This window comes from Rosa chinensis, chromosome 7 (genome assembly GCF_002994745.2).
Source record: "Rosa chinensis cultivar Old Blush chromosome 7, RchiOBHm-V2, whole genome shotgun sequence".
Classification (NCBI taxonomy): Eukaryota; Viridiplantae; Streptophyta; class Magnoliopsida; order Rosales; family Rosaceae; genus Rosa; species Rosa chinensis.
The window spans coordinates 5,981,177-6,004,920 of NC_037094.1; the positions used below are offsets into that span (position 1 = coordinate 5,981,177).

At 41.3% G+C, this 23,744-nt stretch overlaps 2 protein-coding genes across 3 annotated transcripts; both read left to right on the forward strand.

Annotated features, from left to right (window-relative positions):
* Positions 1 to 6,384: 6,384 nt before the first annotated feature.
* Positions 6,385 to 11,072, forward strand: LOC112176345 (PR5-like receptor kinase). Of its 2 annotated transcripts, none has more exons than XM_024314213.2 (6): positions 6,385 to 6,846; positions 6,938 to 7,619; positions 7,741 to 8,486; positions 9,481 to 9,522; positions 9,678 to 10,723; positions 10,910 to 11,072. In XM_024314213.2, exons 1-6 carry the CDS (start codon positions 6,786 to 6,788, stop codon positions 11,024 to 11,026), a joined length of 2,694 nt encoding a protein of 897 aa, XP_024169981.1. In that variant the 5' UTR covers positions 6,385 to 6,785; the 3' UTR covers positions 11,027 to 11,072. The 2 variants fall into 2 exon arrangements, with proteins under 2 accessions (XP_024169981.1, XP_024169980.1); XM_024314212.2 differs by having other exon boundaries at positions 6,386 to 6,846; positions 10,904 to 11,072.
* Positions 11,073 to 12,045: 973 nt separating this feature from the next.
* LOC121050588 (LEAF RUST 10 DISEASE-RESISTANCE LOCUS RECEPTOR-LIKE PROTEIN KINASE-like 2.8) lies at positions 12,046 to 22,563 on the forward strand. Its single transcript, XM_040511262.1, has 4 exons — positions 12,046 to 12,820; positions 14,519 to 14,560; positions 14,724 to 15,041; positions 22,013 to 22,563. The coding sequence occupies exons 1-4, from the start codon at positions 12,061 to 12,063 to the stop codon at positions 22,498 to 22,500; spliced, it is 1,608 nt and encodes a 535-aa protein (XP_040367196.1). The 5' UTR covers positions 12,046 to 12,060; the 3' UTR covers positions 22,501 to 22,563.
* Positions 22,564 to 23,744: the final 1,181 nt, after the last annotated feature.

The window sequence follows — 23,744 nt, forward strand, 5'->3', positions numbered from 1 at the left end:
GTCTGTAGTTGAATATGATTCAAAAGTTCTACGCCTCAAAACCATGTTGGGGTTCTGTGGACAACCTGTCACAGAGCAAGAACTAATTGAGAAAACTCTCTCCACCTTCCCCGTCTCAGCTATTTTGCTATCAAAGCAATATCGAACAGAATTCAACACTGGACAGATCACAAGGTTTCATCAGCTAATTAATATCATGTCTGTAGCTGAAAAACATGATAATATCCTCGTGAAGAATTATAATTCAAGGCCTATAGGAACTAAGAGTGTTCAAGAGGTGAATTATAATCATCCACCCCAAGGAGGGCGCAAGGAGCAGAACCCTAAAAATAAGGGACACAACGGACGTTTTGGTCTATATAACAGCCCTACAAAGGAAGGTAATCGTCAGAATGAAGGACGAACACGTGGCAATACATGGCAACGTGGGAGAGGAGGCCGTGGGGCTCCAGGATGTGGAGGAGCCACCCAAGGCCGTGGGAATGGCGCCAATTCTTCTAAGGGACGCCACCCAAGTGCAAATAATGCACCTCAATTAAAGGGAGGAAATCACAATGACATGTGTCATCGATGTGGATCAAGTGAACATTGGTTCAAGCAATGCAATGCAAGCAAGCAATTAGCTGCGCATTACAAGGCATATAGAGACTTTAGAGAACATGAAGCCTATCTTGCCAAAGCAGAAGAAGATGGTGATGATGCTAATGTCAATCTCACCATAGCAGACTTCAAATCTGATAAAGAATTGCACAAAGATGCTGCAGATTTTGATTAGTATAGTCCTTAGTTTTACTTCCAAGAATTATGTAATGGCAATATGCCTTAGTCAATAAATGACATTTTGTATTAATTCTATCTTATGTGGCACATCGAATTAAGTATGATGTCTAGGACAGTAATTGAGATTAGTGGTACTTAAGAGATCTTCGCTCCACCGACATTTCTCTCTACTTTCCTAGTCATATTTGATTGGAGTTACCAAACGGATATAGTGACTACGATTTGATTTTATGTTGGATTAGATTTTGGTCAAGAAACTTTGATGTAATCATTGGCTATTATTAATAAAGTATCGGTTTATTTTAATTCAATGTCTTGGACATATTTTAATTCCGAACTTTATTATTTTTCAGTGTGTTTCCCGAAGAGCTAGAATGCCTCGTGGATAGTGCTACTACACATACCATCCTTCGAAATAGGCAATTATTTCTATGGATGACGCCATCTCTATCTTCCGTGACTACGATAGCTGGATCATCTCAATTGATTCATGGTAGAGGACCAGCCCAATTTATGTTGTCAAATGGCACAATTTTAAATGTCACCGAAGCTCTTTATGCCCCTAGGGCAGGAAGAACCCTATTGAGTTTTAAAAATATAAGAGCCAATGGTTTTCATGCGGAAACGCATTATGAGAATAGACAAGAGTTCCTTTGCATCACCTCTAATGACTACGGACATAAACGAGTCTTAGAGAAACTTATGTGTCGATCTAGTGGGTTGTATGCAACCACTATTCGCATAATTGAATCCAATCATGTTATGAGAGATGATTTATGGGATTCTGACACATATAGGCTTTGGCACGACCATTTGGCACATCCAAGTCGTGATATGATGATCTGTATATTAAAGACTTCATACGGACATCCATTTTTCAGAACGAAAAGAAGTAAAACTCGACATTTGGATCAAGGAGGAGCACCTGCACCTCACGGTGCCTTTCCCCTTCAAGTTCGGCCATCACAAGCCGACACCGCCATCCCCCTGCGGCCCAAGGGTGGCTTTGACGCCACCTCTGCTCCCCTGACTCCAATTTCTACTTCTCAAGCCCATTGTGACTTCGTGGCTCAACCAAAATCCTCATTGGTTGTTTCTAAAGCCCATTATTAGTTCTGCAAAGCCTGCTCTTTAGCAAAATTAGGATCGAGACCATCCTATGCAAAGGACACTAAAGAAAATATACCATTCTTGCAAAGAATCCAAGGTGATATTTGTGGACCTATTCAACCACCATGCGGACCATTTATATATTTTATGGTGTTGGTTGATACATCGACACGCTGGTCACATGTCATGCTATTGTCCACTAGGAACGCTGCATTTACTAAACTCCTAGCACAGATTATTAAGTTGAGGGCTCACCGCCCTGATCATCCTACTAAGTCTATAAGATTAGACAATGCTGGGGAGTTTACATCAAAGACTTTTGATGATTATTGCATGTCTATTGGGATTGAGGTTGAACATCCAGTTCCTCATGTTCACACCCAAAATGGTCTCGCAGAAGCCGCCATTAAACGACTACAAATGGTCGCTAGGGCATTGGTAATGCTCACTAATCTCCTTATTTCTGTTTGGGGCTATGCAATATTGCATGCAGCTGTGCATATTCGTCTGAGGCCCACTGCCACTCAACCCTTTTCTGCGTCCCAGAAGGTGACTGGGTATGAGCCTAATGTCTCACACTTACGCATATTTGGGTGTGCAGTATATGTGCCCATCGCGCCGCCACAGCGCACCAAAATGGGTTCTCAACGACGATTAGTTATTTATGTTGGATATGATTCTCCAACTATTGTCCGCTATTTAGAACCCTTGACAGGCGATCTCTTTACCGCAAGATTTGCGGATTGTCACTTCGATGAGACAGTCTTCCCGTCGTTAGGGGGAGATAAGAACATAAATGTTCAACAGGAACGACAGGAATTGTCGTGGTCTGTCCCCACTCTGTCTCATCTTGATCCCCAAACCGCACAGTCCGAAATTGAAGTGCGGAGAATTCTCGATCTTCAGAACGTAGCAGAATTGATGCCTGATGCGTTTTCTGATATCGCTAAAGTGACGAGATCACACATACCTACTGCAAATGTGCCAAGGATTGATGTCCCTAAAATTAGAGGACATGATGCCACCTCAAGAGCACTTGAGCATGGCGCCAACGTCCACAATGGTAGTGACGTTGTGGCTAGGCCCACGGCTCATCCCAGGAAGCGCGGGAGGCCTATAGGTTCGATGGATTCTTGCCCAAGAAAGAAAGTGAGTTTGGCACAAAATAATCCATTAATCATCGATGTAAATAATCCATCTCATGAGAACATTCCGGATTATGGTTATGTCCAAGAGACATCATTGGGGGACGCTCCAATGTCAGAACCAACTCCAGAGAATAGAGAGATCTCCATGAATTACACTAGTGTACATGAGATGATGGATAGAAATTCTATGGCAATTGATGATGCATTTGCATATCATGTTGCAAAAGGAATTATAGAATATGATGATATCGAACCTCGCTCTGTCGAAAAATGTCAACGAAGAGCTGATTGGCCTAAATGGAAAGATGCGATCCAGGCTGAATTGGACTCACTAGCAAAGAGACAGGTATTTGGGCCTATAACGCAGACACCCCCAGATGTAAAACCTGTTGGCCATAAATAGGTCTTTGTTAGAAAGCATAATGAGAAAAATGAGGTGGTTAGATATAAAGCCCGCCTCGTGGCTCAAGTTTTCTCACAACGCCCTGGAATCGACTACGAGGAGACATATTCTCCCGTAATGGACGTTATAACGTTCCGCTACCTTGTCAATTTGGTAGTTTCCGAAAAACTTGACATGCAGCTTATGGATGTGGTTACAGCATATCTCTATGGGGATCTAGATTCAGAGATATATATGAAGGTTCCAGATGGACTTTAATTACCCAAATCAAGTGGCTCTAAACCACGGAGCGCATTTTCAATAAGATTAAAACGCTCACTATATGGATTAAAACAATCCGGACGGATGTGGTATAACCGTCTAAGTGACTACTTGATTGGGAAGGGATATATTAATAATGAAATATGCCCATGCGTGTTCATTAAAAGAACAAGTTCCGGATTTGCAATCGTAGCAGTTTATGTCGATGACATGAACCTAATTGGAACTCTAGATGAGTTAAAGGAAACTGCTAAATACTTGAAATCCGAATTTGAGATGAAAGATCTTGAGAAAACACGGTTTTGTCTCTGTTTAGAACTCGAGCACCATAGTGATGGGATTTTGATCCATCAGTCTGCATATACTCAGAAAATCCTAAGGTGCTTTAATGAAGATAAAGCAAAGCCTGTGAGTACTCCCATGATCGGTAGTAGACTTGAGCCCGGAAAAGATCCGTTTCGTCCAAAGGATGAGGACGAAGAACCATTAGAAGCCGAAGTGCCCTATTTAAGTGCAATAGGCGCATTATTGTACTTAGCTCAATGCACAAGACCGGATATCTCATTTGCAGTGAACTTGTTAGCTCGACATAGCTCTGCACCAACACGCCGCCATTGGATTGGTGTAAAGACAATCTTTCGATACCTAAAAGGTACCGTTGATATGGGCCTATTTTATCCCTACAGAGAGAAGAGGAATGACAGAAAAATGGGATCGGACCCTATTAGGCATGGAGCTACCGTCCACCATGACAAAATGGCCGGCCATATTGCCGCCAACGCCGCCACCACCACCAAGGGTGGCCGGCCTTACCCTATCCCCCTCCATCAAAACGACAGTGATGTTTTGATGGTTTTTTCTGATGCAGGGTACCTCTCTGACCCTCATAAAGGTCGCTCCCAAACGGGTTATGTCTTTACCATGGGAAGCACTGCGATATCTTGGAGGTCTACAAAACAAACCCTTGTTGCTACTTCCTCAAATCATGCAGAGATTATTGCTCTACATGAAGCTGTGCGTGAATGCATATGGCTAAGGTCTATAATTAGACATATTCAAGGAAGTTGTGGTTTGAAGTCTACCACTGATGAACCTACATGCATTTATGAGGATAATGCAGCTTGTATTGAGCAAATGAAGTTAGGTTTCATCAAGGGCGACAACACCAAGGACATATCGCCTAAATTCTTTTATAATCAGCAACAACAATCACTTCTAAAGATTGAAGTGAATCAAATCTGATCAGAGGATAATGTAGCGGACTTATTCACTAAGTCGTTACCTAGATCCACCTTCGAGAAACATGTGAAGAGCATCGGATTAAGAAAGTTATCCGAACTCCCTCGATTGTAGCAATCAGGGGGAGATATCAACATCAGGGGGAGTTATGATGTCTACATGTTTGATCTCGAAGAGTAAAAGATGTGTTGTACTCTTTTTCTCCTCCTCGAGCATGTTTTTGTCCCATAGGGTTTTTCACTCGAGCAAGGTTTTTAACGAGGCAACGGATGAAGCGTCACCACCAAGTTTGAGCGGCACAAGGGGGAGTATTGAAGGAAATCAGCTATTAATGTGTCTTATCAAACTAGGAGTAGCAATAGGAGAGAAGGTTCTAGAATTCATAATCCTACTCGGATTAGTATTCCTTGTGACATTAGAACTAGTACTTTGTAATCCCTATATAAAGGGCTCCTATTCTCAATAATAATACACACAATTCTCTCTACAATTTCTCTCGAATCTCTTTTTCCTTAAACAAAAAGAATATTGTAGAAAAAGAAAATGTTGAGAGGATAAAGTCAGATAAGAGAAAATGCGACTTCCTTTCCTAAATCTGGTGAAGGTGGCAGAGAACCACTTAGCAAAACAATAGCATCAGCTGATATACAATTTCCTCTGCCTTAGAAAACCATTACTCTGGATCCTCTTTAGTTCAATTTCCGCGTCTGTTTAGAAATGCCTACATGATTCAAAACTTGTTTCCTTCTCAAATATTTCTTTGTACATTAGATTTTATACCACAATTTGCAATGCAAGTTAGGGCGAACTTGAAGTATAAAGCCCAGTCCAATTTCACATTCCAGTCCAGATTTGGGCCATAAAAATAGAACACAAACGAAAAATACAATTGGACCAACACCACGTTCATAGCCCAAAAGTAGACAACAAGAAAAAGGACACATGAGCAGCACAGAGCAAGATACCAGTTTCCGGCGAACCACGCGCCGCCTCGCTGCATGGGACGAAGCGAGGGCCATTGTATGTTAAGCAATGACCATCTCAACTTACACTAGGCCCTCTTTTCTCTTCTGTACTCGGAATCGGTGTCATTCAGTTCCGCTTGCTTAATTGCTCTCTGAATTCTATTTCTTACCGTTCTCGAAAGGTAAATCATTAAATTTCATTAATTTGATTCTTTTGTTTTCGATAGAGGATTCGCCTCATCGCAGATAATAAATTATATTTATTTATTTATTTATTTGATTAATGATGAAAATACATGTTTGAATGGTCAATCTTCCACTTTAAGCTTAATGCGTTAATGGAGTAGGAGGAAATTGCTAAGAACTTCAACACCTGACTTGTACCAAGATTTCCAGACCAATGTGGCAGGGTATTTGTACATCCCATGTATAATTTAAATGTAGAAATTTGTCCTCGAAAAAAAGCTTGAGACTCAGTCCAAGCTCCTAGAGTCTCAACACACTCAGCCAGCTATTCTTAAAATTTGCTTCTTCTTTTTTTCTCATTTCCATGAAATTTGCTCTCTATTCTTGTTCAACCAGTTCATACGTACTCGGCCTGTATGACTCTGTAGCACGATACTTTCCATGTACTTGAGCTCTTTGTTATCAACAATATCATTCACCCATCATACATATATCACTTCTCCATTTTCTTCTACGAACCAACTCTTCCGTTAAAAATACACAATCCTCCTCACCTTTTAAGAACCTCTCACCTCCCTTCTGCTCTCTCCTTCTCCGCACATTGCTGCAACTGAAGCACACCACCCACCACCACTTCACATTTCATCCCACCATCCTCCTCCTCCATTCTCACCAGCTACCAGCAGAGCTCAAATGGCTCCATTGACACCCTTCTCGCTCTCTCAATTAACCCTTCTCGGTCTATTAACATCAGGTAAATCCATCTCTCTCTTCTCTTCTCTGTGTACATATTATTTCCAATTTCCATCAACAGTAACCTTAATTACATTTTAATTCCGTTACAGGAGCGCTGTCAACGACATTCACAATGGTAAACAAATGCGAGTACGCAGTGTGGCCGGGCATTCTCTCCAACCCCGGCGCTCCGCCGTTTCCGACCGCCGGCTTCGCTCTCGAGAAAGATGAGACCATGACCCTAATCGCCCCCGCCTCCTGGAGAGGCCGCTTATGGGGCCGAACCCTCTGCACCCTCGACTCCACCGGAAACTTCTCCTGCGTCACAGGCGATTGCGGCTCCGGAAAGCAAGAATGCTCCGGAAGCGGCGCCGCCACTACCGCAACTCTCGCCGAGTTCAGCTTAGACGGCTTCGGCGGCCTTGACTTCTTTGACATCAGCCTCGTCGACGGTTACAACCTCCCTATGCTGGTGGTTCCCGAGGGTGGGACCGGCACCAGTTGTACCAACACCGGCTGCGTGGTCGACCTTAACAGCGTTTGTCCCTCGGAGCTCAAGGTGACTAGCGGTTCGGGAAGCGAAGTCGTCGGGTGCAAGAGCGCGTGCGAGGCGTTCCAGCAGCCGCAGTACTGTTGCAGCGGCGCAGACAAGTGCAAGCCTTCTTCGTACTCGCAAATATTCAAGAACGCGTGCCCTCAAGCGTACAGTTACGCACTCGACGATGCGACCAGCACCTTCGCATGTGCCAATGCCAATTACACCATCACCTTCTGTCCCTCTCCGAACACCAGGTAAATTTACACAAATATTCCTATTCACTCTCGTTTTCACACTACCAATGACTATGTTTAAGCCTAAGCCTAATCATCTCTTCCGGAGAGCACCCTTCTTCTTCATCTTTTATTTGTTCAGGTTACCATCTCTTCACAACGAAGACGATCCCCAATACACACAGTGCAAGCAACCTTTCAATTGTGGTAACCTCACAGACATATCCTACCCTTTCTGGGGAGGACCCAATCGCCCCCAAGAGTGCGGTCGCTTAGGCTTCGAACTCACCAACTGCGAAGACGAAACTCAACTCCCTCACATAGTAATCGAAAAGCTAGATTTCCATGTGTCCAACATCAACAGCCAAGATCTTCTTCACACCATGACAATCGCTCGCTCCGACCTCTGGGACAATCCTTGTACTGACCTCCTCGTCAACACCACTCTCGACTACAACCGTTTCTCTTATGTCCAAACTGTTCGCAACCTCACCTTGTACTACGGCTGCCTCCCTCAAAACGAACCGGTCCTAAACAATTTTACGTGCAAAATAGACGGCACAACCAAGGAGAGAAATATTTCATATTACGTGGATGATTCACTCTCAAGGGTTGATGTTCCGGGCGGACCCACATGTTCTACCAAAATCATAGTCCCCACTTTTTGGGAGGGCTTTGATGTAATGCCAGACAATGCAACGGAAGAAGTGGAAAAAGTTTTGAAGCAAGGGTTTCAGGTTGAGTACAGAGCGGATTGGGATCTCTGTAGGTTATGCATGAACTCTAATGGCACCTGTGGATCGAACGCAACGACGGATTCGTTTCTCTGCCTTTGCGGGGATCGTCCTTCCAATTCTACTACTTGTCCAATAACTCCAATTGTTCATGGTACGCATTTATGTTTGTTCCTTATCTTCTTAAAATATGCTCAGTTAAGAAGTTCCGATTTCAAGTCTTCATCCAATTTCCTAAGTCTGACTCCTTACCAGAATCAATCTGAGTCTCCCCAATTTCATGTGTATGAGCCATGCCGAGAAGACAAGCTTATGAGTTTTAATTCAATGTCTTGTTTGGCCAACAAGTTCAGGCACTTCTGAATGGCATGAATTTTCACCCTTCTCTGTTTCTCCATCCCAAATGAATCTCATCCAAAGCTACTTGAAATTGAAAATATCTTTCCATATATGTGTTAAATCAATCATTCACAACCGCAGCCAATCAAATATCTTTCCATATTGACGTATGCGAGCCACCAACACTTGGAAATGGTATGAGGCACTTGTTTTCATTAGTCCTGAAAGGCTTGAATTTTTACGCTTCTTCTCTGTTTTTCCATCTGTCTCTTGAACATCCACCTCAATGAATCTCCTCAAAAGCTACTTAATATCTCTCCATATATGTATTGAAACAATCATCTTAATAACTGTGGACAATCAAACCTTTCCTGTACTCAAACTGCAAACCCACGCGAGCCTTAACATGTAGAAATGATCCAAATATCTGCTGCTCTTTTTGGCTTTCTGATCAATTACAACCGTTTTGTGGAGTTGCAGCAACTGAGACAACTGGTGGTTGCTGTGAATACAATAACAAGGAATTTGTCTCATTTTGCAGCAATATCTCAAAACCTATGACATCGATCATGTTTCTGTAGACTAGTAACATTTTCAGTTTTAGTAGTTCCTTGAACTTTGTAGAAATATTGAAATAATAGTAAAGATTCCTCGTTTCTTATGTAGTAGTATTTTGTTCAGACAGCTGTCCTTTCTCTAGTTATTTAGTATAGATCAGTGGATATCTTCAAAGATTATATTCCTTAACTTTATTTAAGGTTGTATACTTACATATTCTAAGAATGCTGCTTCTTTGATTACTCTTGCAGGCACCAAGTTCAACTGGAAAACAAAGGTTTTCATAGGCGTAGGTAATATCAGCAATCCCCTTTTACTTCATCTGTTTGCTGTTTTACAATCTCATCTAATTATTAATTGCAAGTTTGCAACTTCTTTCTTGAGAATACATGAAATTGTTCAACGAATCACCATTAATGACTGAAACATCTCATTTTTCCGCTGCCAGCTGCGACTATTGCAGGATCTTGTATTTTATTGTTTGTTATTCTCTTCCGTTGGACTTCACTGATTAGGGAAAATGACAATGAAGATGCTGCTGAGGCCTTCATTCGGAACATTGGACCTCTAGCAGTACAAAGATACAAATTTTCGGATGTAAGGAAAATGACCAACTCATTTAAAGATAAACTGGGTCAAGGCGGTTATGGTGATGTGTACGAAGGGAAGCTATTGAATGGTTGTCGTGTGGCTGTGAAGGTTCTTAAAGAATCCAAAGGGAATGGAGAGGACTTTGTTAATGAGGTTGCCAGCATTAGTAGAACTTCCCATGTTAATGTGGTCACTCTTTTGGGGTATTGCTTTGAAGGTAAGAAAAAAGCGCTCATATATGAGTTCATGCCCAATGGATCACTTGAGAAGTTCATATACAAAGACAGTAATCTTTTGACAACCACTCCACACTTGGAATTGGAAAAACTCTTCCAAATTGCTATTGGGATAGCTCGAGGGCTTGAGTACTTGCACCGTGGGTGCAACACACGAATCTTGCACTTTGACATTAAACCACATAATATCCTTTTGGATGAAGATTTTTGCCCAAAGATTTCTGACTTTGGTCTTTCTAAACTTTGTACGAGGAAAGAAAGTATTATATCAATGTTGGAAGCTAGAGGGACAATAGGGTACATAGCTCCAGAAGTGTTCTCCAGAAACTTTGGAAGAGTGTCTGCTAAGTCCGATGTCTATAGTTATGGAATGATGATTCTGGAGATGGTTGGAGGAAGAAAGAAAGTCGATGCTCGAGTGAGCCACACCAGTGAAATTTATTTTCCAGATTGGGTTTATGAGCATCTTGAGCAGGGCAGCAATTTTGGATTGCTCAATGCCGCGACAGAAGAGGAAAAAGAACTTGCGAGGAAGATGATCTTAGTGGGATTGTGGTGCATACAGACAAAGCCATCAGATAGGCCATCCATGAGTAAAGTGATTGAAATGTTGGAAGGAAGCACTGAAGCCTTGCAAATACCACCAAAGCCTGTCCTATCTTCTCCTGTAAGATCACCACCAGAATCTTCCACCGTATCAGTAGTATCTGTTCTAGATTAATGGATGTATATGCCTTTCATAGTTTAATTCCTTGTTTCTAAAGATCATTCAAGAAATCTTTTCTTTCACATTTTTCCTGATGCGCAGAGCTCTATCCTGTTTTGTACTTTCGATGTTCATGTGTAGGTACAGCAATTCACCACAGACAAATCTGAAAGCATTGTTTTGCTACTGTACATAAACATACACAAGCAGTGTAATGTACAAGATCTTATCAGAACCTCCAACACTGTAGACTGCATTTTTTAAACTTTTGCATTGAAGATACAAATGGGGATAATAGGACAATCAATTGTCCTGAATTGGTGGTTTCAGTTATGTGTACGTTTTAATTTTAATTTTAGTTCAACCGGCTTGCTTACTTCAATAAGAAAAGAAGCCCTGTGCAGGGAGATGGGTTATAACTTCAGTTATAACAATCACTGCATCCAAGTTTAAAGCTTAGCAAAAGTCGACCCCATCAATCGTACTATAGTCTACTTCGACAAAGGGAAATACAGGACAATCAAAGATGCTTCTGGTAGTCAAGTCCAGCATATACTTTGCTTACTTCAAAGATGAATGGATACTCATTTTGTGTAATTTGCAACAAGATTTTATGAATTGTTTGATACATTCATACATATCAGTACGATTCAAGTCCTCGACTTTGTTTTCTTGCTCAGTTGCTTATTTTCCCGCTTAAGCTTGAAGAAAGAAACATTAATATTACATGCTTAAATTGTGATTTAGAGGCAGCTAGCTATATCTCACACAAGCAAACCAGAACTGTCAAAATCTATGTACTATGACTTATTCTCTGACTCAGAGGTGAAATCCTTGGGATCTGCACTCCATTTCAGTTCTGGTTTCGTTTCTTATTCAAGTCACAAATCGATTTATCATTCCTTCCTCAGAGATGAGAATATAAGCAACTTCAGGGAAAAATAGTACTAACCTACAAAGTAAAGATTAAACCACCGTCTCGTTTCTGATACGGCAACTGAAGCTGACATAAAGGTGGTCGTCGGGCCTGATATAGGATCAGTCAAAGTCTTTATAGTCTTTTTTGGTTTTGTTGTGAAGTCTTTATAGTCTTTCTGCGACAATTTCACGAAGAAAAAGTTATTTCTTTATTTATTTCCTTCAATTCCTCAAGGAAATTTCCAAGAACTCTGTTTAATTAATTAGTTGGTCCTACTCGTACTTCTTTATGTATACACTAAAGGCTGTTTAGTGTATACATAGTAGCCAATAATAATGAATATACTATACAGCCACTGCAAGTTAATATTCCTGAAACCATGTCATCTGCTCGTTTGTACCTCCTTGCAGCTCTTCTCTCACTCTTGTTATTCAACTTTCATGGAAGCAAAGCCCACTTTGTACCCTCAACAAATTGCCCCATATACAATTGCGGTAAGGATCTGAAGTTTCACTACCCTTTTTGGAAAATTGAAGACTCCACCGCCGGTCAATATTGTGGTTACCCTGGTTTTGGTCTCAATTGCTCAGAGTCCGGAGAGCCAATACTCAGTCTCCCAAATAATGACTCCTACCATGTGAAAGACATAAACTTTATTGATTCCACCATCACCCTTGTTGACATCGACGTCTTCGATCAACAATGCCCTAGGGCAAGACACAGTATTAGTGTAGGCACGCTCCCATTGGATTACTCCCCATTGGATGTGAACCTGAGCTTCTACTTTAACTGCACTTCCTTTCCTGATCCTGTTGTGCCTCCCATAATCTGCTTGGGAATATGGGGTACCAAAATGTCTTATGTTTTCACGGAGGGAGAGCAATCAGATGGGTTTGAATGGTCTGAAAGTTGTGAGGAGAATGTGGTGGTGACTGTGATGAAGAGTAAGAAGCTTTATATTGATAAGTTGATTGGTGCTTTTGGAGGACTTATGAACCAGGGGTTTGTGCTTAACTGGACCACGGCGAAGGAGTGCGCTTCGTGTGAGAGTGGTGGTGGTTTGTGTGGGTACAACCCCACTAAAGCTGATGAGTTTCTCTGCTTCTGCAAATATAGTGATGGCCTATGCGAGAAGAAAGGTATGCCGTATGCTCCTTTGTTCCTTAATCCCTTTAAAGTAATCTGCTTGGGCCCAGTTTTGGTGTGCCTTCTGTTTGGGTCATATTGATGGGCTTGGGTATGTTCATTGGGCTGGATGGCTTTAGGTCCAATGTCTGTATAGGTTTAGGTTTTAGTTGACTTTTCCTTTGCCCTACGTTTGAGTTACACTTACGCGGGCTTTAGAGCCGAATGCATTTCCAAACTAATGAGCTAAAAATGCATTTGTAGACTCTTTTTACGTTTAGTTTGGAGAGTGAAATATATAATTCTACGAATGCGATTTCAAGTACTTGCGATTTAGATTTTAGTTAATTTAATTTTTTATTACTGTTTTAGGTTTTTTATTACAACATTGATGCACTCATGAAACTTATATCTCCCACAATCATTTTCGGCATGCATGAGCTAATTCTACCAATGGCTGTGCTTAAGCCTAATCATCTCTTCCTAAGGCCACCTATCTTGTTGATCTTCTACTTCTTCATTTTCCACCCGGACCATGCCCAATTCACAGGGTGCAACCCACCTTACAGCTGTGGTAAGCTGACTAAGCTCACAAATATATCCTACCCTTCCTGTATACTATGTGGACGAGTCACTATAGAGTGTTCCTGTTCCGAGTCAGACCAGGTGTATTACTAGCATCCCAGTCCCGACTTTGTGGGACGTCAATGCTATTATGACTGAGAATGCAACAAAAGAAGTAGGGGGAGTTTTGAAACAGGGGGTTTCGGGTTGAGTATGCAGCAAATTGGGAGCTCTGTAGGTCTTGCATGAACTCAAATGGCACGAGCGGGTCCAATTCAACTTCTTGAACGGATTATTTTATCTGTCTTTGCAGGGATCAACCTTGTGCGTTAATTCCTAATTCCTTATAACTTTTCAAAATATCTTCAGTTTAGAAGATTCTATTTTCAAGTTTTCATCCAATTTGGTCTGTATGTACAATATATCCCATTTCATCTGTATGACTCCCTTTCAATTAACCTCACTATGAGCCATGATGAGAAAACACAATTTTGAGTGTATGAGCCTCAAGGTCTTGTCTGGCCAAAAAGTTCAGGCATTTGTTAGACCTGGCATGAATTTTTCACACTTCTCAGTTTTTCCATCTGTCTCTTGAACATCCACCTCAATCCAAAGCTACTTGAAATTGAAAATAATACCTTTCCATGTGTGGTGAAACAATCATCTTCACAACTGTAGCCAATCAAGCCTTTCCTGTACTCAAACTGCAAAATCACGCAAGTCTTAAACATGTTGAAATGGTCCACATATCTGCTACCCTATTTGGCTTTCTAATCAATAACAAACTAATCAATAACAAACATTCTGTGGATCAATTGCAGCAACTCTGAGACAAATGGCGGTCGCTGTGTATTCAGTAACAAAAAAATTTGTCTCTTCTTGCAGCGATTATCTCAATATCTGTGATGATCGATGATGTTTCTCTAGTAACATTTTTCACTTATTGTAGTTCTTGAAATTTGTAGAAATAATAGTAAAAATTCCTCATTTTCTATGTTGAAGTATTTTGTTTAGACAGCTATCTTTTTTCTAGTTACTTAGTATAGATGAGAGTGGATATCTTCAAGGCTTATAGTCAGTACTTTATTTAAGGTTTGTGTACCTATATATTTTAAGAATGCTGCTTCTTTGATTGCTAACTGTTGCAGGCACTAGGTTCAACTGGAGATTGAAGGTTGTCATAGGCGTAGGTAATATCAGCAATCCCCTTTTACTTCAGCTGTTTATTATTTTACAAGCTCATCTAATTATCAATTGCGAGTTTCCAACTTCTTTCTTTCTTGAGAATGCATGAAATTGTTCAATGTACTAATCACCATTAATGCCTGAAACATTTCATTTTTCTGCTGCCAGTTGCTACTATTGCAGGAACTGGTATCCTAGTGTTTGTTATTCTCTTCCGTGGGATTTCACTGATTAGGGAAAATGACAATGAAGATGCCGAGGCCTTGACTCAGAACATTGGACCTCTAGCAGTAAAAAGATACAAATTTTCGGATGTAACGAAAATGACCAACTCATTTAAAGATAAAATAGGTCAAGGCGGTTATGGTGACGTGTACGAAGGTAAGCTATTGAATGGTTGTCGTGTGGCTGTGAAGGTTCTGAAAGCATCCAAAGGGAATGGAGAGGTCTTTGTTAATGAGGTTGCAAGCATTAGTAGAACTTCCCATTAACAAAGACCTCTCCATTCCCGCATCTATCAGAGTGAGTCAACTCGCCTACATCAATCCGACCTCTTGTACGCCGGTGACGAGCACCAACAGACGGAACTTCTCATACGGCCCTTCCTTCAACGGCGACATCTCCTTTACGTGGAGGCTTCTCCTCCGACGCAGCAAAGCCATTGAACTGAGCGAATGGGCTATCAGGACAACATGAATCACGCAAGGAAACTCTCCTTGCATCGGTGATGGTCTGCGGGCTTCGATGAAATGGAACGAGAATCGGGCAGAACAAAGCTTACCACAGTCAGGTCAGTTTTCAGAAATTCTTGATTCAATTTCGTATTCTATTATTTGATGTTCACAAGAACTCTAGTTGCATTCCCGGCGTGCGCATAGGCTAGTGTAGATGGTGACCGGATGAAATTTATTTTTCTTGGATGTTTTTCGTGTTCTATGCAATTGCAACGAATGACATCAGTACTGATGGAAGCATTGAGAAAACTATATATTTGAGTATTCAAGCTTCAGATGGCTGTTTGCCCCTGGGCATTCTTGGGAGGCCTGGACACGGCCTCTGCGCCTCCTCCAACAGCCCCAAAATCACGCACTTTTGCATCCATCCTCGCTAACTCAACAGAGGCTGCTATATCTCTCAGCCAACTTCCAGCTCCGGTTGTTCGTGGGGATAAAATTTATGTCAAGATCAATGAATCTTTATATCAAGAGCAATTAAAGCAATTCAAAACCAATCTTATTGGTCGACTTCTTCTTCGTAAGGGTTCTAAACCTCTTAAGGCTGATGCCCTAAAAGGGTTGCTTGCTGCTCTCTGGCAGCCCTCAAAGCCATGGCGTCTTGTACCTCTCGGTAAAGGCTATTTTGACATTCATTTTGCCACTGAAGAGGATCTCCGTAGGGTATGGAGTGGAGGTACTTGTACTCTTCCTGATGGAATTTTTCGCCTAACCCAGTGGAAACCGGACTTTGTACCAGGAGATACCTTTCCTCAAACCCATGCCCAAATTTGGGTTAGGTTTTATGGGTTGAGTCAAGATTATTGGCACCAACAACATCTTATGGAAATCGCTCGGGGTGTCGGAACTCCATTGCAAATTGATAATGCCACAAGGGAAAGGCAATTTGGGTATTTTGCTCGAGTCTTGATTGATGTGGATCTTGCAGGTGACTTACCACCTTCTTTGATGGTGGAGCGGGAAACTCATTGTTTTCCGATTGAAGTAGTCTATGAGAATGTGTGTACTCATTGTGGGAAGGTTGGCCACATGGTTGATCAATGCAGGTTCTTGAAGAGCTCTAACAATGAGCAAAATGCTCAAGAACATAAGGTTGTTAAAAAAACTTCTCACATTGGGCGTCAAGAGTATCGTCCCAAGATGGCTGTAAACAAGGTTTCTGAGCAAAATTTGGACACTACCCCTGAGGTTGCAAACAATGATCAGATTACTAAATTTGTAGAAGATGTTCTCACTGAGGCCGTTGACCAGGAACTGGATTGTATTGCTGATCTGGTCATTAATGAACCCATAGTCAACAGGAAGCTTGAAAGTTGTAAAGGCAACATGTCTCCTCTGATCAATAAGAATAAGTTTGCCATCCTTGCAAGCAAGGAAACTGAAGCAGTGGTTGACATTATTCCTAATGAACTTGCTCCAGTTGTTGGAACTATTTTGGAGGACCCTACGGTTCACATTACTGATGAAGATGATGAAGTTGACAGGGATAATGAAATGTGTGATGAAGAGGCGAACTCCAATATGGAGCAAAAGACATACAGTGCCCAGCCAACCAACCCCCTTTCTTCACATAGTGGTCAGAGTTGGCATGATATGGTGGAAGAGGAAAATCTGATTGATCTGGTTGATTTACCTGCGGGTGCTCCCCCGGGATTTGAACATGTTGCAACTTTAGCCAAGGATGTTGCATTAATTACTGGTCAAGGAGTTAATGAAAATACTGAAAATGGTTTCACACCGGTTATCTCTAAGTCTCAACAGAAAAAACAAAGACGACAAGCTACTCAAGCTGATCTTGATCGTGAAACTCCTTATCCAAAGAGGGACAGAAGAAAGAATAAAAAGTACAATCAATGAAGGTTCTTTATTGGAATATTAGGGGAATAGGAAACAAGGACTCCCAATCCGAGCTTTCTAATATTTGCCATATTCACAAACCTGATCTTGTTTGCATTGCTGAGCCAAAGATTAAGTTCACCTCTATTTCAGCAGTTTTTTGGTCTTCTTTGAATTTGGATCTTGTGGCAACTAATGATTGTGGAGTGGCTCTTCCAAATCTTTGGTTGTTGAAGGGTTCTCATATTCCTAATCCGACGATTATTTCCAACTCCGAACAGCAGGTTACAATACAGGTTCCTTTTGACAATGATCCCAGTCAACTTTCTTTTGTATATGCTTCTACCTCTTATATCAAACGCAGGGATTTATGGCAAGATCTTAATGCTCTTCGTCCTCAAACGTCTATCCCTTGGATGGTTATTGGGGACTTCAACGCTGTGTTAGGAGCCCACGAAAAATCAGGAGGCCCATCTCCTTCTCGCCTCTCCTGTGCAGATTTTCAAAATATGTCAGATACTTGTGATTTTGTTCATCTTGATACTTCCGGTTTGTTCTTTACTTGGTCAAATGGTTGGAGCACCCGTGGACATGTTGAGCTTCGTTTGGACAGATGTCTTTGTGATACCACTTGGTTTGAAGCTTGGCCTTTTACTAGTTGTGTTGCTCTTCCCCGTGTTGCTTCTGATCATTCTCCACTGATTTTCTCTGCTTCAAAACTCTCCCCAAGTGGTCCCAAGCCTTTCAGGTTTCAGTCTATGTGGTTGCAGCATCCAAATTTTCATGCAGTAGTGTCTAATTGTTGGAATTCCTTTCAACTTTGTGGCTGCCCAATGTTTGTTACTTTGCATAAATTAAAGGCTTTGAAACATTGTTTGCGTGATTGGAACAAAGCGGTTTTCGGTAATGTCCATCAAAAGGTTGCTACTGCTCGTGAAAATTTAGTCAACATTCAACAAGATATCGCGACCCGTGGCATGACTGATCAAAGGTTTGAGGATGAGATTGCTGCAAAGTCTGCAGTCTTAGATGCTCTGAGGATGCAAGAAACTTATTGGAAAGATAGAGCTCGGGTTAAGTGGTTTACTGATGGGGATCGAAGTACATCTTTTTTCCATACTTATGCCAAGGTTCGTGCAGCCAAAAGTCAAATGTCTTCTATCCGTGTGGGGGAGAGGATACTTACTGACCCTTCAGACACTGCAGCACATACTGTGGCTTTTTATCAGAATCTCTATGATATTTCCTCACCTTCTACAAATGTGGATGAGGTTTGTTCAGTTATTCCATCTCTTGTGACTGACGACGAAAATGTGGTGCTATCTGCAATTCCTACATCAGAGGAAATTAGAAGTGCAGTTTTTTCTATGGATGGTTCTAGTGCTCCAGGGCCTGATGGTTTTTCTGGGTCTTTTTATCAAGCTTGTTGGGATATTGTTGGTTCTGATGTGGTGGCATGTGTTCGTCAATTTTTTCTTCAAAACTGGATCCTCCCCAACATGAATTGCAATTTTTTAGTTCTCATTCCTAAAGTCCCAAATGCTCAGCTTATTACTCAGTTTCGCCCAATTGCCTTAGCCAATTTTCTCTTCAAGATTATTCCTAAGATTTTGGCTTCTCGCTTGGGGTCTATTGCTACACGTATAATTTCTCCTCAGCAATCAGCTTTTCTGCCTGGTAGGAGAATTAATCATTGTATTGGTATGGTTTCGGAATGCTTTAACTTATTGGACCGAAAGGCTTATGGTGGAAATGTGGGAATCAAAGTGGATATAGCAAAGGCGTTTGACACTCTAAATTGGGATTTTCTGCTCCGAGTTTTAAGTAATTTTGGGTTCTCTCCCACTTTCACTAGTTGGGTCAGCTCTATTCTTCACTCAGCAAGACTATCTCTTTTAATCAATGGCTCTCCTCAAGGTTTCTTTACGTGTTCTCGTGGTGTTAGACAAGGAGATCCCCTTTCTCCACTTTTATTCTGTCTTGCTGAGGAGGCTCTTAGCCGGGGCCTTCACTTACTTCTCCAAACCCGTCAATTGAAGCCAATATCTTTTCCCAGGAAATGCACTGCACCGTCTCATGTGTTATATGCAGATGACCTCATGGTGTTTTGTCGTGGCGACAAAAACTCTCTTAAACGGCTGCGTGGGTTTTTTGACCGTTATAGTGCAGCTTCAGGGCAATTCATTAATGCGGAGAAAAGTACTTTCTATCTTGGAGCTAGGTCTCGTCACAGGAAAGGTACAGTTCAACGTATATTGGGTTTTCATGCAGGGCGCCTCCCTTTTATTTATCTGGGAGTTCCTATTTTTTGTGGAAAACCGCGCAGCTGCCATCTCCAAGTTATTGCCGATAGAGCTAAGTCAAGGTTAATGGGTTGGCAGGGGAGGCTTCTTTCTATGGCTGGGCGCACTCAACTTGTGCAATCTGTTTTTCAAAGTATGCTTCTTCATAGTTTTTCAGTGTATCAATGGCCTACATACCTTGTGAAGAAGTTATCTACATGGGCGCGTAATTTTATATGGTCTGGAAATATTGAGACTCGGAAAATTGTCACTGTTACTTGGACTCAATTTTGTGCTCCGAAAAAAGAGGGCGGGGTTGGTATTCGTGACCTGGCAACTCTTAATTCGGCAGCTGTTTTAAGGTTTGCATGGAACTCTTTCACTTCTTTGAACCAATGGGGTGATTATATGCGAACTCGTTATCCAATATTATCTAGTTCGAAAGTGAGCTACCGCAAATCCTCAATCTGGCCAGGTTTCCGCTCTATTGCTCTTCATATCACCCACAATTGTCGTTGGATTATTGGAGATGGTCGCTCAGTGTCATTTTGGAAAGATAAATGGCTTCAAGATCCAATTTTGGAAATGTTGGGTTTTTTCGATTGGTCAGGATTCAGTGATCTACGTGTGGCTGATTTCATCTCTGATCATTCTTGGCAGTTTCCCTCTTTCTTCCTAGATACATTTCCTGACCTGTACAGGAAAATTTCTGATATTTGTCTCCCTTTAGACACTGAACCTGATATGCTCATTTGGGAGTCTACAGCCTCTGGAGAGTTATCCTTCACTGATTCTTATAACTTGCTTAGACGTCAGTTTATTTTGAGAGACTGGGCTTCTACTATTTGGCATTCCTTCATTCCTCCACGATTTTCTTTCTTGGCTTGGAGGATTCTCTTAGATCGCTTGCCCACTGATGATCGGCTGAAAAGAGGTGGGATTCCGATTGTGTCCATCTGCCAATTATGCAACAGTTCGGCAGAGTCAGCTTTACATTTATTTTTACACTGCCCTTTCTCCCAATATCTTTGGGGATGGCTGGCAACTCAGTTTGGAACCTCATTTCCTGCTTATGACTCTCTGTTGGATTTTTGGGTTGGCTTTTGTCACAAGAGTTTTTCCCCTCAGCTTTATAATTTGTGGTTGGCAGCTGGTTTGCTTACTTTCATGGAAATTTGGAAGGCGCGAAATAGACTCAGGTTTGATAATCGTTCCCCTATTTTTTCTACACTGTGTTGTTCAATTATGGCATGGATTCGACAATTTGGCTCTCTTGTTCCTGGTTACTATAAAGGCGTCCTGGATTCCCGACTTCTTTCTTCCCTTGGGGTGTGCCCCAAGCCTCGTAAAGCGCCCAAGATTCAACGTGTCCTATGGCATCCCCCCCTCCCTCCTTGGGTTAAAGTTAACACTGATGGTCTGGCGAAAGGTAATCCTGGTCCTGCAGCTTGTGGAGGAGTTTTTCGCGATGCTTCTGGGGTCTATTTAGGGAGTTTTTGCCAACCTCTGGGTTGCAATTCTTCCTTTTATGCTGAACTTTATGCTGTTATTGTGTCTATTGAAGTTGCTTTCACTAGAGGTTGGACTACTCTGTGGTTGGAAAGTGATTCTATTAGTGTTTTAGCATCTCTCTCCTCCGATTCTTTCTCTCCTCCATGGGACTTGAGAGTTAGATGGCAAAACTGCTTGAAGAACATTCAACAAATGCAATTTCGTAGTACTCACATTTTTAGGGAAGGGAATGCAGCTGCAGATAAGATGGCAAACTTAGGTGTTTCAAAACACTCATTTACCTGGTATCCTAGACCTCCTGCAGAGCTTCACAGGTACTTGCAGGCGGATTTTTTGGGACTCCCAAATTATCGCTTCACAGGTTGCTGAGATGATTATGTTCGTCTGCCTTTCTTGCCCGCTCCTTCTCAGAGGCTTTCATCCCCAGGAGGTCGTGCGCAATGTTAGCTTCATATGCATCTACATGCAGGCGCAACCAAAATTCTGGCATAGTTCGTGTGTCCAGTTTTCACTTATGTGGCTGATTTTTTCTTCTTGTAGATTTGTTCATGAGGGGGAAGTTTCCCTCTCTTCTATTTCGCTGTTAATTTTGTTTTCTCCCTTGAACGATGTATTTTTCTTCTTTTTTATTAATAAATTGAGTTGGGGGACGGGCGGTGGGTTCCCAGAGTGGGGCAGACCCTTCACCTTCGGGTTTGAGGGTGGGACTTGTGCCCTGCATTGTCTGTCTCCGAGGAACTAATATCGCCTAATCCCTTTCTCCTTAAAAAAAAAAAAAAAAAAAAAAAAAAAAAAAAAAAAAGAACTTCCCATGTTAATATTGTTACTCTTTTGGGATATTGCTTTGAAGGTAAGAAAAAAGCGCTCATATACGAGTTCATGCCCAATGGATCACTTGAGAAATTCATATATACAGACAGTAATCCTTTGAAAACTACTCCACACTTGGAATTGGAAAGACTCTTTCAAATTTCTATCGGGATAGCTCGAGGGCTGGAGTACTTGCACCGTGGGTGCAACACACGAATCCTGCACTTTGACATAAAACCACATAATATCCTTTTGGATGAAAACTTTTTCCCAAAGATTTCTGACTTTGGTCTTTCTAAACTTTGTACAAGGAAGGAGAGCATTATTTCAATGTTGGATGCTAGAGGGACAATAGGGTATATAGCTCCAGAAGTGTACTGCAGAAACTTTGGAAGAGTGTCTGCTAAGTCCGATGTCTATAGTTATGGAATGATGATTCTGGAGATGGTCGGAGGAAGAAAGAATGTTGAAGCTCTAGTAAGCCGCACCAGTGAAATTTATTTTCCAAATTGGGTTTATGAGCATCTTGAGCAGGGCAGCAATTTCGGGTTGCTCAATGCAGAGACCGAAGAGGAAAAGGAAATCGCGAGGAAGATGATCTTAGTGGGATTGTGGTGCATACAGACAAGGCCATCTGATAGGCCGTCCATCACTAAAGTGATTGAACTGTTGGAAGGAAGCATTGAAGCCTTGCAAATGCCACCAAAGCCAGTCCTATCTTCTCCTGTGAGATCACCACCAGAATCTTCCACCTTATCAACATTAAGTTGATATCTTCTCTAGGTTACTGGATGCATATTTGATTATTCACTACCTTGATATGTAAAGTGCATTTAAGTAATAATCTTTTCCCTTATACATTTATCATTTTGTCAGAGCTCTTATCTCGTCTTGTACTTTTTGTTGTTCATGCGAGAAGTGAAGTAATTTACTTGCACAATATCAGAAGTTAGCTACTGTTCATTTAACAGTGAAATGGCGGCTTTGCCTTTCTATTGCAAGATGCTCTTTTTCCGATTGATGCTTCTGAGATCTTCTATTTGTTTTGGTGTAGAGAGAGAGAGAGACTGAAAGGAAAAAAAGGAGTGATCGATCTGGATTTGTTTGAGAAAAGGCATAGAGATAGAGAGAGACTGTGATAGGACAGGTATTGTTGGAGTTTGGGTAGATTAGACAGAAGAAGAAGAAGAAGAAGAAGAAGAGGGATCTGAGTAGGTTTGTTTGGGTTGCTCGGTGGAATTGAAGTTTAGTGATCCTGTTGGAAGGGGTTGTGCAAGGAGAAGAGGTAATTGTTTATAGTGATTGATTGCTATACATAAAATTCTTCTTCTTTCTTAATCTGCTGTTTGAGTCTGGCTTAAAGTGATTAAATTTATCTTTGTGAGTTGGAATGAATATGTTTTGTAGTATTTACTCATTTTGAATAACAAGTTTTTCTTTTGTTTGCTTCTGGTATGTTTGAATGAATATTTTAAGTTCCATCTCTGATTATTTGAAAAAGGTGAGAGGAAGAGAATAGAAAAAGGTCCGAATGTTGTGGACTGCAGTTAAAATTTTTTTTTTTCTCTATTATTTTTATATGCTCTTCTTAGATTTGGACTCTACTTCCAGATAGAGGTGAGCATATAGACTCTTGGTTAATCTTGAAGATGACATACCGGACAATGCATGTCACCAGGTTGATTGTAATATTTTAGTGGTAGGATTTAAGTTTGCCACTGATATTATGAAATGATGTCAGAGATCCTACAAACTAGAGCCATGCCACTGATATTAGAATTTCCAAGCCAGGTTTTCTTACTTATTTTTCATCTGTGGTATTCTTTTTCTCGGTTTGAAGTAGTAAAGTTCCTCTGTTCTTGAAAACCAAAGAAAATAGTAGCAGAAGTTGTGGATAGCATTTGAACTTTAGTGATGGTAATTTACTTAAAAACTTTTATCAATTTTTGTTTTGTTATACCCTGTTTGCTCTTCTATATTGGCTTAATCCTATTTGTTTTGTTATATCCTGTTTG